The sequence below is a fragment of the Zootoca vivipara genome, chromosome 14 (genome assembly GCF_963506605.1).
Source record: "Zootoca vivipara chromosome 14, rZooViv1.1, whole genome shotgun sequence".
In the NCBI taxonomy this organism is placed as follows: Eukaryota; Metazoa; Chordata; class Lepidosauria; order Squamata; family Lacertidae; genus Zootoca; species Zootoca vivipara.
The window spans coordinates 25340231-25354222 of record NC_083289.1 but is presented as its reverse complement, the minus strand read 5'-3'; the positions used below and the strand labels follow the sequence as shown (position 1 = coordinate 25354222).

Below are 13992 nucleotides of genomic sequence, written 5' to 3'. Positions count from 1 at the left end.
TTGTCCCAGTGATGCATTATGGCCAAGAGAAAACGCATTGGCACCTTCTTGGGAGCCAAAAGTAAGGATGTGCATTTAAAAATAGCTCCTGTTAAAATTTGCTAGCAACAGCTGCCCACACCAGGTGAAGGGTTCCGTATGGCCCTCTCTGTACTTGATAAGAGCAATGCCTCTTTCGTCTCCCATCTGGAACATAACTCTGTGTGTTCTGAGAGTGTTGCTATGTGTTAAATATGCCTGCTTTTTTTGGATGTCTTCCATATGTTGAATCTATGATGCCCATGAGAAAGAAGGATGGAAGGAAGCTGAGGATCTCAGGACTGGACAGTCTCTGTGATATTATTCTAAGTACTAGGAACACAAGAGGAGGCTGCCTGAACTGAGTCAGAACATTGGTCCATCTAGCTTGATATTGTTTACACTGACTGGCATCAGCTCTCCAGGTTTTCCAACAGGAGCCTTTTCCCAGCCCTACCTGGAGATGCTCAGGGTTGACCCTTCTGCATGCCAAGTAGGTGCTCTGCCCCTGAGCTACGGCCCTTCTGTTCAGGAGGGAGGTGCAGAATGGTGGGCACCAACATGTTGTGTGAGATGAGAGATCTGTGCTATAGGCCATGCCCAGAGTGATATAGGCCATGCCCAGAGTGCTTATATTTCATTGTGGGTAGACAGTGGGGAAGCACCAGAGCTCAGGGGTAGCTGACCATCCTTGAGGTCCTCCAATAGTCTACTTGATGTGGCTATGTGTAGAGCAGTTGTGCTGGCTGGGGCTGGTTAGAATTGCAGTCAGAGTTATAGTGGTTCAGGGTTGTGAGGCTTCAGGGGGCGGACAAAGACTGGTTACTAATTTTGCAGCAGGGTCCCAGCAGAGTCCCTCCCCATAGCATCCCTAGTGCCACCCAATCAGCATGAAAGGGGAGCTTTTTAGCCACTGAGAAGAAGTCTTCTCACCCTTTGTCAGGGGCGTCTTAGCCATTGAGGCTACTGGTGCAAGGCGCCACGGCACGAAGTTCTGGAGGGCACCTTCGCCATGCCACACTGTGCCTGGGGCCTCCTCCCTGTCGGAGGAGCTGCCCTCAAGCCCCGCCGGCAGCGCCACCCTCGCCCGCCACTTCTCGGGCTGCAGGCCCCGTTGCAGGGAAGCCATCCGTGAGCCTGCCGTCGGCGCGGCAGCCAGGGCTCCCTGGCGGGAGCGCCGCACAACCGCTTCGTCTGAGCAGGCAGAGGCAGAGGTGGAGCACAGCTGACAGCGTCCCCGCCCATCAGGCCGCCCCCTCCGGCGGCCCGCCGTGCCTGGCCCTGCCTGGTGGAGCGCGAGTCCGGACTTGCCGTCACCGGTCCTGCCTGCGGCGGGCGAGAAGCAGAAGGCACGGCATAGCAGCTCGGGGGGGAGCAGCGCCTCGGAGGTGCGTGAGGCGCAGTTGCTCAAACGAAGCGTGTGCGCCCCCAGGGCAGCACGTGGCTCCGGCTTTCTGGCTGGGAAAGGGGGGGGTTGGGCACCGGAGGGATCTCTGAACCATGGCACTGGATAGGCTTAAGACGGCCCTGCCCTTTGTTATGAGTGGAACCAGTCAGTCAAAGGAGGTGAGTCAGTGATTGAGGGTTAGCTCCTAGGGTCAATCTGGAGAAGGCACATAGGAAGAACATTAAGGGTGAATTGTTCTGTATGCCCCAAAGCTAAGCATTTTGGAATAATGAAAATGCAAGGTGCTTCTGTTTCAAGAGAATGGTGTGCAAGTTTTGTTACGTACAATGGAACCTCAAGCAAAAGGCAAATTAAGTCACTTCAAAGGGAAGGTACTGGAGCACCCCAAATCATTTGCCTACATATGTGCCCAAATAAGAGTACTTCTAGCTGAAAGGCAGCACATGGAGATCTGCACTGACCATTGCAATATATCCCTAATTATTACCATCCTATATAATAAAGTCCAAGTGCATCCAGTCCCTGTGTCCCTGGGTTTGCGCTACTGCGCATGTGCCCCACAGGCAGCCTTTGGGACTTGGAACGCAGAGACACTTGGAGCGCACGAGAGCAAGAGAGAGACAGACAAGATGGCGGCGGCCGAATGAAGTGTTAGGCGGCGGCGGCAGCCGGATCCGCTCGAGCTTCTCCCTCCCTTCCCAGCCCTCAGGCCTACCTTTCCTGAGAGGGCAGAGAGAGCGCGGACAGCCACGGAAGCGTGTTGAGGGGGACGCCTGCTTCCTACAAAGGGGCCTGGTTGCAAACGGAGCCTCGGGGACCGGAGTCCTCCTTCCCTCCCCCCCCATCCTCCATACTTCCCCCGTCCTCTTCTTCTTTCTCCTCCCACCGACAGACCCCTCGAAATCCTGGCTTTTTTGTAGCGGGAGCTCCATCTTGGTCTGCCGCTGCCTCCTCCTCCTCCTCCTCCTCACAACCCTCCCTGGCCCTTGAGAGGAGCGCCGCGGCCGCGGCCTCCCCCCCCTCTGCGCTCGGCCGCGGGGCACGACGGGAGAGCGAGTTTGTTTACTTGCGTTCCTGGCGCGCCCCACGGCTGAGCGCAGAGAGGGAGAGAAGGCCCCGCCACTCCTCTCACATATGTTCTAGCGCCCATTTATTTAACGGGCTCAATGACACCAGTTGTTTAATAATAGCATGATTGTGTAATCTTAGAAGGGGGCGTGGCTGTAGTCTAAAGCATATACAGAAGGGGGCTATTAGCTGTAGTCTAAAGCATATACAGTGGTACCTCTGGTTAAGAACTTGATTCATTCTGGAGGTCCGTCTTAACCTGAAACTGTTCTTAACCTGAGGTACCTCTTTAGCTAATGGGGCCTTCTGCTGCTGCCGCGCTGCCAGAGCAAGATTTCTGTTCTCATCCTGAAGCAAAGTTCTTAACCTGAGGTACTATTTCTGCGTTAGCGGAGTTTGTAACCTGAAGCGTTTGTAACCTGAGGTACCACTGTAGAGGACACCAGGATGGGGTAGGGAGAGGGACGAGTATGTCAATATTGCTTTCTCCAAGTTTCATCTTTTTAAAATTTTAAATTTAGTTTGCGCCGTATCTGCAAATACTTGCAATTCTTTTTAAAGTCTGCATTTAAATTTGTACTGGTACTCATTTCCACCCACATGTTGTTGTTGTTTAGTCGTTTAGTCGTGTCCGACTCTTCGTGACCCCATGGACCACAGCACGCCAGGCACCCCTGTCCTGCACTGCCTCCCGCAGCCTGGCCAAACTCATGTTCGTAGCTTCGAGAACACCGTCCAACCATCTTGTCCTCTGTCGTCCCCTTCTCCTAGTGCCCTCAATCTTTCCCAACATCAGGGTCTTTTCCAAGGTTTCTTCTCTTCTCATGAGGTGGCCAAAGTATTGGAGCCTCAGCTTCACGATCTGTCCTTCCAGGGAGCACTCAGGGCTGATTTCCTTCAGAACGGATAGGTTTGATCTTCTAGCAGTCCATGGGACTCTCAAGAGTCTCCTCCAGCACCATAATTCAAAAGCATCAATTCTTTGGCGATCAGCCTTCTTTATGGTCCAGCTCTCACTTCCATACATCACTACTGGGAAAACCATAGCTTTAACTATACGGACCTTTGTCGGCAAGGTGATGTCTCTGCTTTTAAAGATGCTGTCTAGGTTTGTCATTGCTTTTCTCCCAAGAAGCAGGCGTCTTTTAATTTCGTGACTGCTGTCACCATCTGCAGTGATCAAGGAGCCCAAGAAAGTAAAATCTCTCACTGCCTCCATTTCTTCCCCTTCTATTTGCCAGGAGGTGATGGGACCAGTGGCCATGATCTTGGTTTTTTTGATGTTGAGCTTCAGACCATATTTTGCGCTCTCCTCTTTCACCCTCATTAAAAGGTTCTTTAATTCCTCCTCGCTTTCTGCCATCAAGGTTGTGTCATCTGCATATCTGAGGTTGTTGATATTTCTTCCGGCAATCTTAATTCCGGCTTGGGATTCATCTAGTCCAGCCTTTCGCATGATGAATTCTGCATATAAGTTAAATAAGCAGGGAGACAATATACAACCTTGTCGTACTCCTTTCCCAATTTTGAACCACTCAGTTGTTCCATATCCAGTTCTAACTGTAGCTTCTTGTCCCACATAGAGATTTCTCAGGAGACAGATGAGGTGATCAGGCACTCCCATTTCTTTAAGAACTTGCCATAGTTTGCTGTGGTCGACACAGTCAAAGGCTTTTGCATAGTCAATGAAGCAGAAGTAGACGTTTTTCTGGAACTCTCTAGCTTTCTCCATAATCCAGCGCATTCCACCCACATATCATCCATAATAATTTGTGTGCATATTTCTTGCAATTTATACACAACTTTGTCTAGTATATGCACTTTTGCAAGCAATTTCCCCTGACAGATTGCATTTTTGCATGCTAATATACACTTCTTTTTGTGCACTTTTCACAAGGTGCACCTTGTTCATTGGTTGGAGAAATGTAAATTTCAGAGAAATTTTGTCTTTTGGTTCAGGAAGTACAAATTTGGTATCAAAATGCAAACTTGGGCCAAATGCCTTACCCACCACTTCCTACATCAGCACCACCTCCATAGGTGGATGAATCCTTTTAAAACTAATAATTTCCTGTTCTGTTCTCATGGCTTGGAAGGAGGAGAGTAAAGTTAGGAGAGTTGTTGCAAAGGAGTTTATGGCCTCTTGGCATACGCATGCACACAACAGGATAAGGAATGAGGCTTTGCTTCCAAAAGGAAGTGAAATGACTGAAAAACTTTGTAAATGATAATATTGGTGAACTGCAGGGGAAGAATAGAACAGAGGAAAAGGTTTAAGCACATGGATTCTTGAGTCACATGCTGTGCTGATTCAGCAGGTATGTTAACTGCATTATCCCATTGAAGACGTTCGTAATTCATCGCTAAGTGTACTAATGGCAGTTTAGGGCCGTGTGGCCAGTAAGTTGGCCATCTCTTGGCGGATATTAAAGGCTGGGAATAATAAAGGGGAATGTTATTGTATTAACTTTATTGATTTAGCAGGATTGATTGAGCCTGTCTCCCTGCGGAAGAGGGAGGGGATTTGCTTTTTTGCTGGAATGGCATCATCCCCCCCCCTTTCTTTGCTTCTTTCAGCCAGTGGCTTAGAACCCTGGCTGTGCTCACATCCAAAAGTTGTGCTATTTGCATATCTCATTTAATTTGTCATTAGCAAGGCGTTGTAGCTATGCACATGAGGGAATTGGCGTGTGTGGTTCCTTCACACTTTGTCTGTATTCGATTCCCCACTCTGTCCTTTCATAATTTGGAACTGTGTGTCTTTTTGACAGCCCAGTCATACACTCATAGAATTGTACCATTGGAAGAGACCACAAGGGTCATGTAGTTGAACCCCCTGCAATGCAGGAGCCTTTGCCCCAACGTGTACTTTCACATTTAAAAGTTCTGCACCCATGCTAAGTATTATTACTATGATTACGCAGCTGTATGTGTATGTACATAGAGTTGTTTCAAACTGCTTTTAATATTGTGCCTTAATGCTGTAACCCAGGTGTCCCCAAACTCTGCCCTCCAGCTGTTTTGGGACTACAACTCCCATCATCCCTAGCTAACAGGACCAGAGGTCAAGGATGATGGGAATTGTAGTCCCAAAACAGCTGTAGGGCCGAGTTTGGGAATGCCTGCTGTAACCCATCCCAGAACCTTCAGGTGAATGATTGTGTAATAGATAAATAATCATATTTGAAGCACTTTAAAGCACTATATCAAGCATCCCCAAACTTTGGCCCTCCAGATGTTTTGGACTACAATTCCCATCATCCCTGATGACTGGTCCTGTTAGCTAGGGATCATGGGAGTTGTAGGCCAAAACATCTGGAGGGCCGCAGTTTGGGGATGCCTGCTCTATATAAATACTTAATAATGATGCCACCACTTGGCTCTCCAGCCCCCCCCCCCCACGTTTAAGAAGTTGCTTCAAAGCAAGTCCATCTAGCTCAGGGGTCAGCAAACTTTTTCAGTAGGGGGCCGGTCCACTGTCCCTCAGACCTTGTGGGGGGCCGGACTATATTTTGAAAAAAAATATGAACGAATTCCTATATCCCACAAATAACCTAGAGATGCATTTTAAATAAAAGGACACATTCCACTCATGTAAAAACACCAGGCAGGCCCCACAAATAACCTAGAGAAATAAAACGACACATTCTACTCATGTAAAAACATGCTGATTCCCGGACCATCCGCGGGGCGGATTTAGAAGGTGATTGGGCCACATCTGGCCCCCGGGCCTTAGTTTGGGGACCCCTGATCTAGCTCACTGACTGGCAGCTGCTCTTTGGGGTATTGGGCAGGGAGCCTCTCCAAGCCCCACCTGGAGAACCTGGGGATTAAGCCTGGGATCTACTGCATACAAATCAGGTGCTCTTAGCTATGGATGTTTCTCATGAACACTGGAAGCTGCTTTCCACCAAATCATATCAAGCACCCATCATTGTCTGTATTGTCTAGCAGTGGCTCCCCAGAATTTCAGACCTCAAGTTGCTGGGGATCGTACCTGTGACCACCAAAGTGTTTAGCTACTCATGCAGGCCTGCAGAAAACCCTGTTCCGAGCAGTTGCTTTAGCAATCTTTGGATTTGAAAATTGGCACCAGGCTTTGGAAGGTTGGAGATTAAGATGTGTTTAAGAGTTGGATTAAGTCTGTCGGTATGTTTCGCTGTGGCTTGAGCTGGAGCCAAACTGGTGACTGCAATTAAAAAAGGCAAGTAGCGATAAACATCGAGTGGATCTGTTTTCCCAGCTCCCATCTGTAGGCTTCCTCCCTCCCCCTTCCTTTTCAAATTCCATGCTGAGGAACGATTGCCGCATGACCTTGAATGCGGCCCAATATCTCATGCTAAACGCATTTGCAACCAAGTTGGCTGTTTTGGCAGGGCTTTGATGTAGGTCGTTTTATTACCAGGCTGAATCCAACTCCATACTGATCTTCCACTCATGCCAAGAATGCTAATAATAAACTAATCAATGAGGTGCTGGATTGTTCTTGTGAAATGGTCCGTCATGATGAGGCAGGGCGGGGGAGAGATGCAAAAGTGGTGGAACAGTCTGCTCACAAGAAGGAATGGCTGTTGCCCTGGGTGGTGAAAATGATGTTACCTTTGCTTGCAAGCTTGCAAGAGAGAGTTTTCTTTACCTCTGGGGTCTTTGGCAGTATGCAGAATAGGGCAGTGCCTAAGAGCGCAGGCTCATCTTTATTTTAGCTTGACCTTTTGGTACAAGTAATTTTTATAGTTCCATTAAATGGCGAGATCGTTTGCAAAAGTACATTAGGAAGAGTGCCGTGGGGACCACTATCCTATTATGTGGAATGTTAATAGAATGAAAAATTAATTAAATGCTAAAGATTACAGCAGGACACATTCTTTTCTCTGTTTCTCTCTCTTCCACCCCCACCTCCAACCAAAATACTAATTCATGGGACAGATATAGAAACTTGCACTAACTACAACTCCATTTTCAAGTGGGAGGGTAGATTTGATGTAGTGAACCCAAAGCTGCCATTTTCAGTGTAGGCAGCTAATCAAAACTTCTTCTCTTCAGAGGTGCAAAGCATCTTTCAAACCCTCTAGCTCATTTGTCTTCCGTACTCTGCCTAGTAAGTCTTTCTATTTCCATTTTGCAGCGAGAATAATTGAGGCCACTCAAGATTATCGGGTAAAGTCAGGACTTTTCAGAATTCAGTTTCCTCTTCATAATTGCTTGGGTCCAACTCTTGTCTACCACTGGCTTGTGCTGTAGGAAGGGATGGGACTCAATGGTAGAACATCTACTCTGCATGCAGAATGTCTGGGTTGGACTGATAGACTGGTTATAGAGCTGCTGCCAGTCAGTGCAGACAATACTGAGCTGCATGGACCAATGGTCTGAGTCTGTATAAGGCAGCTTCCCATATTCTTATGTTTCTTTTTTAATGCCCAGGTTTCCGTGCAAGAGATATTTTAAGGATTATTGAGATAAAGTCTGCAAACCTCTTTAAATGCTAAGAAAAGCACAATATAAGACTTAGATTTTTAAGTGCTAGGTAGAGTATGATGCTGCACTGTAAAATCCAGCCATTATAACTGACTTGGATAACAGTTTGTGTGTGTGTACTCTCTTTTGCATGAATCTGTATAGCTCTCCAATCAGGAGGAGGTGGGAATGACACTGTAACAAATGTCTTATTTTCTGATACTGTATCTTACAAATTTGGTTGAATACAATACTCCACTGTTTTGCTGTTTTTGTTGCACCAAAGCAACAAAATATTGTTCACACATTTAGCAATTTTGTGAATTACTTTCTTTTTCAAATGGCAGATGTGGGCCCCCAAATTCAGACTGGGATCCTGGTAATGATGGTGGGGGTGTTTGTGGCTTTAACCCTTTAATTCTCCCCCAGACTGCAATTCTGATTCATCCCAGTCTCCTTCCACCCACAATTGCACTAGGAGGGGAAAGCTTCTGGTGGCACAACGATACAACTCCAATGTAAATAGTAGGTTGGAACTTCCAGCCTGGATTGGTACGGTGGTGGTGGTAGGGTTAATGCCCTCTAAATCTGCATCAAGATCCTCACAGAGATTAGGTCTTCTGATAGTATGAATGCCACATCATCTGGTTAACTCTGAGCTTAGATCTTGATCAAAGCAACATCTATCTTCCAGATCCTGCAGGGTTTGACCTCTCCCTGCTGTATCTGAATCCAGTATATAGTCTAGTTCGGACATAACACTAAACCATTGTTTTATATTGCTAGAACAAGCTGCAGGGAGCCTCAGACTTACACATCCCCTCCCCTTCCAGCACAGCTGTAAGGAGGGGCTAAGGCTCATTCTGGTAACACTAAACCATGGTTTAGCATTACATCCAAACAAACCATTATGCCTTAATAGCTCTTGAGCAGAGCCAGGCGAGATGGTGAAGTCCTCATTCAAGGCATGCTCAGTGCCCTGTGGAGGCTCAGCCCAGATGATTTGGGTTCATTGGTTTTGTGTGTGTGTGTGTGTGTGTGTGTGTGTGTGTGTGTGTGTGTGAAAAATATATTGCCATACGTTATAAAACCCTTAAGGATGCAGACAAGTAAAAAAAATCTCTGCTGGTAATGTCCACAAATCATACCTCAGCTTCCCTAACATTGCAACATAACAAGTATATGATTTCCTTCCCTGTTTCCAGCTCTCTGCACAGAAGAATGTGTCCACGGAAGGTGTGTTTCTCCCGACACGTGTCACTGTGAACCTGGATGGGGGGGCCCAGATTGTTCCAGCGGTGAGTAGAAAAACAGCCTTGATTCTCCATAACCTTCCTACATAGACGTCCCAAGAGGACAGTACCTTATGGTAAATCTTTTGGTTTCACCTGTCTATCCTGAGATGAGAACAATGCCAACGAAGCAGCAAATCTGTTACTGTTTTTATCCTGTTGTTTATTTATTTTGGTCAGTTTGTTTTGATAATGTCATAAGTGCACTATGACTCATGTGTTGCTCGCTGTCCAAGCATATAAGCATCTTCCGTTGAGGTTGTGCTTCTGTAGGGAGGTTATTCCATTTCCCCATTACTGGTTCTTTCTGCTATATGGGGGGGAATGGGAATGTGATTCTTCTCTCCATCCACCCGCCTTGGCACCCAGATATAAAAGCTGTGGTGGTTGCTGAACGGAATGTGGTCGTGCAAGTGTTGAGGACCCTTTCTGGTTTGACGTCTATGCCATTGTTACTGGTAAGCATTGCAGAGCTTCTCTCTCCTCCTGGCTTCATGCTATCTTGCTGTTTCCTTCTTCTTTTTAACCATTGCAAGCAAAGCCATGCCTTGCACTGGGGTTGGTTCCAGGGCTCAGGCGGCCCATGGCAAACTGCTGTCCTATGGGACTGCCTCCCACTCCTGATGCCTACTCTGAGTTTTTAATTAACATTATATTCCCCACCCTGTCCCCTAGCACTATAGCATCTAATGGCTTCTGGATATCATATTGGATTTGTCCCATACCCCAACAGCTTTGAAGGTTGAGTCATTCCAGAGTGGTGTGTGTATGTGTAAGTATGAATGCCACTGATGCTTTCATCCTCAAGGACAATTTCTAAGACCTTAGAGCAGGCATTCCCAAACTCGGCCCCCCAGATGTTTTGGGACTACAGTTCCCATCATCCCTGGCCACTGGTCCTGTTGGCTTGGGATGATGGGAGTTGTAGTCCCAAAACATCTGGAGGGCCAAGTTTGGGGGTGCCTGCCTTAGAGGCAAACCCAAAGTTCATTTTTTAAAAAGAAATAAATATTATTATTATTTAGTAATGTTAGCAGGAGTTAGTAGTGGGATCTCTCAGGGCCGTTGTGCCCCAGTACCTATTTGAATTTGCCTCGTTTTGGTCCTGGGCCTCCTGAATATACAGGCAGACTCTTGCCCCCCCCCCAGTTAAGCCTTTGACCTGCTTGGTACTCTCTGGATATTTGGGGCCACAGTGCCCCATCAGCTCCAGCCATTATGGCCTTCGTGGGAAGGTTGGGCTAGTCCATTGTCATTTACCGCCAGGGACTTCAACATGGCACAGCCTAACATTTTTTAAATCCTAGCATATCTGAACTTCTGTGGTCCCCTGGTGTACATTAAGTTTTATGAAACAGCTGAGTATACTTGTTTTATGATTTGTGCGTTTATTTTGTTGTTGTTGTTAGGGCATCATTTTGTTCATGAAGAACATGGTATTTAATTATTTGATTACAAATAAGATGTCCTTATAAGGAGGATGATTAATGTTGAGGCGTAACTCTTAAGGCATTAATTTCTTTAAAGAGGGTATGCTCTGAATAACATAATAAGCTAAGGAATTCCTTGCTGGGTCAGATGAAGAGCCACCTAGCACAACATGGATAGATAGATGATAGATAGATAGATAGATAGATAGATAGATAGATAGATAGATAGATAGATAGATGGATATCTGTACCAGAATTCTAATAACTGATAGTGTTGAGAATAGGTCCTATCCTTTGGATGGACCACTGGCCATCTTCCTCTCCATTTCTAGACTGGCAGTGGCTCCCCAAGGTCTACCTCTGTCTCTGCAGTTTGAAGTCTCTTTAAGTGGTGACCCCAGGGACTGAACGTGGGACTTCCTGCATACGAAACAAGTGCTGAGTCACCGCTGAGCTCCATCATCGTGCAGCTCACGTACTGGTTATTGTGTTTTACATAAGAAACTCAAGTCACAGCAAGGTTACACTCTTCCCTTGTTCTGCTCTACCACTTTAGGAGCCCACTTTCTTTAAAAAAAACAAACAAACCACAACATTATTCTCAGGAAGCTTGTGTATGAAACAAGAGTAAAAGATGCTTTAAAACCATTCTCTTTCCTCTTTAAAGGAACAGTCAAATGGGGCATATATTTAAGGTTTTTTCAAATACAGTGGTACCTCAGGTTAAGTACTTAATTGGTTCCGGAAGTCGGTACTTAACCTGAAGCGAACTTTCCCATTGAAAGTAATGGAAAGTGGATTAATCCGTTCCAGACGATGGAAAAACAACCTCTAAAACAGCAATTTAACATGAATTTTACTGTCTAATGAGACCATTGATCCATAAAATGAAGGTAATAATCAATGTACAGTGGTACCTCAGGTTAAGTACTTAATAGGTTACTCAACCTGAAGCGTACTTAACCCGAGATAGGACTGTATATTTTTTGGTGCTATAGCTTTGGATGTTTACCCGTTTTGCTCAGGGGAACTGGGACAGTTAATATCAGCAAAACTTGCTATGGCTATATCCTCTTGGAAGGATAACTTCTGTGCACCTGCATCCCAGCTGACAAAAGAAGGCCAAATTTGTCTGATCTTCTGCTAATTTGGCAAATTACCCCATTTGCTGGCTTGGCAGACTCATTCTAGAATGTGTACTTGAAAGTAAACATCAGAGTTACGCAATATAAGGTGACACATCTATTCCTCCAAATAATGGTAATAATCTTGTTAATTCTGCTGGAACAGATGGGTAAATAATACAGCTCTGTCCAATAAACATATCGTCGTTAACTGAGTGGGCGGCCTCCCTTCTATTCTTGGTATCGATTGGAAATTTCAACAAACATCTGTGGAGATGAAGATGATGATGGAATGGTATTTTGGTTCTTTCCTCTTCTGCATCACAGATTTGGGTTTGAAGGATTATGGAAGCACATTGACTAACAAGAAGCACTTTCTCTCCCCTTCCAAGTCTGTACGGCTATGCAGGTAGCTGAAAGTGTTGGTTAAGGAGGTTGGGATTACAGTAGTTGAAGAGTGAGGGTGTAGTTTATGGCTACATCCAGGGAATTCCTAAAGGGTTACACTGATCCTGAGGAAAGAAAGGGATGTATTTGGGGAAACTCAAAGAGCAGGTGGGAAGCCTTGTTTGAATAGGAAGCAAAAGAGGGTGTGCATGAGGAATGGGTTGCCTAATTGCCCAGGCAAGGGATTTCCTAGCACAGGCTCCCAGTGAGTGGCCAGAACTGAGTGTGGATCACACCCAATAGAGACATCTCCAAAGTGGACAAAAATTAGTTGAACTGCAGGTGCCAGGTATTGAACCTGCAGGCAAAGCAGGTGCTTTACCCCTGAGCCACACCCTACTCACTCTAGGCACCAATAAGTGGTGTACGGTTCCACTTAAGGATGCTAAATTCCCTTGTCTTATTACGGGGGATCTTTTCCTCAGAAGGGAGGCTGATAAGAGCTGGCAAGTCTGGATGAAATACTGAGTGGCTATTAATAGAAAAGCTTTTTAAAAGCCCTTGGTAAAAATGATTGTGAAATATTGCCCAGAAGTCATATTATTCTGGATTAGTCGTTTTATCATCTTCTTTTCTTTTTCTTTCTTTCATTTTCCTTTTTTGCCCACAGACACAAGGCATACTTCTGTAATATGTATGGTTTGGGGGGCAAATGGCAGGGTGGGGCAATGGCAGAGCTGTAAAAACTCCAGTTGGTGTAACAAAGACAAGGTATTGGATAAGGTTCCAGCCTCTATACAGGTATTTGCACCCTTGTGCAGACATTCTGCATTGTTCCTCTTTACGCTTTTTGTTTATTATTCCATTATTTCATTATTTCTTGAATCTCTATCCCACCCCTCCTTCCCCTTGAAGGAGCTCAGCGTGGTGGTGATGATTTGTGATGGTGGCAGCAGTCCCTGTTCCCTCCATGAACCCACAAAGATGTATGTCCACATTTGCATAATCTGCATACTGAAAAAATGCAGTCCACACTGAATATCCTGTACAGGGTTTTGGACAAATACCATTATGTGAATCACAAAAGGCCACTAATTTGGGAAGGGGATTTCTCTCTTTAAAGTGGAACCCTCTTTACATTAAATATTCCAGCTTTTAAAAGTAATTAGGAATATTAAAGCACTGACAATGATGGAGAAGGAAGCATTATTCATAACTTTTATTTCTGCTCACTGGGCAAGGATCCAGCCTATTTCATTTGCGAGAGGGTTTCTTTGGAGGCTGTAGGGAGAGGGATGTTAGCCAACTCCTAAATTAACTATTCTCTGGTAGCCTTTGCAAACGTTACCCCGGGATTAGCCTTGATGTCTCAGTGTACTCTTTTCATTAAATATAATTACTGCATTTGTTAGTCTTGGAGATTTGGACATCTTCATATCCCACTGGTGAATTCTGGAGAACTTGGGTTGTGAGCCTTAGAACAGTTTCCTCCTCCCCAATCTGGTAGCAGATGTTTTGGACAATAGCAGGCATTCTCCCCAGACACAAACCCCGTGCGCAGCACCATCTGCCTACCACAGATTCTGGCTTCCACAATCTAGGAACTGGGTTAGCGCAGTGGTAGAGCATCTGCTTTGCACCCAGAACGTTTTGGGTTCAATTCCTGGCATCTCCAGATAGGGCTGGGAATGTCTCCTGCCTGAAACCCCGAAGAGCTGCTGCCTGTCAGAGCAGTGGCCTGTTCTGCCTTGATACTTCCTGTCAGCTTCCTATGTTTCTGTGCCACGTTTCTGAGCTCTTTCCCCATCTGC

General features: G+C 45.9%; 1 protein-coding gene across 3 annotated transcripts in view; it reads left to right on the top strand.

Annotated features, from left to right (window-relative positions):
• The window catches only part of MEGF11 (multiple EGF like domains 11), a 247160-nt gene that overhangs the window by 14608 nt on the left and 218560 nt on the right, over positions 1-13992 (top strand). For all 3 annotated transcript variants that reach the window (XM_060282925.1, XM_060282926.1, XM_035131062.2), the window contains exon 3: positions 9154-9246. In XM_060282925.1, coding sequence (XP_060138908.1) covers positions 9154-9246 — 93 coding nt within the window. The remainder of the gene's footprint in view (positions 1-9153; positions 9247-13992) is intronic.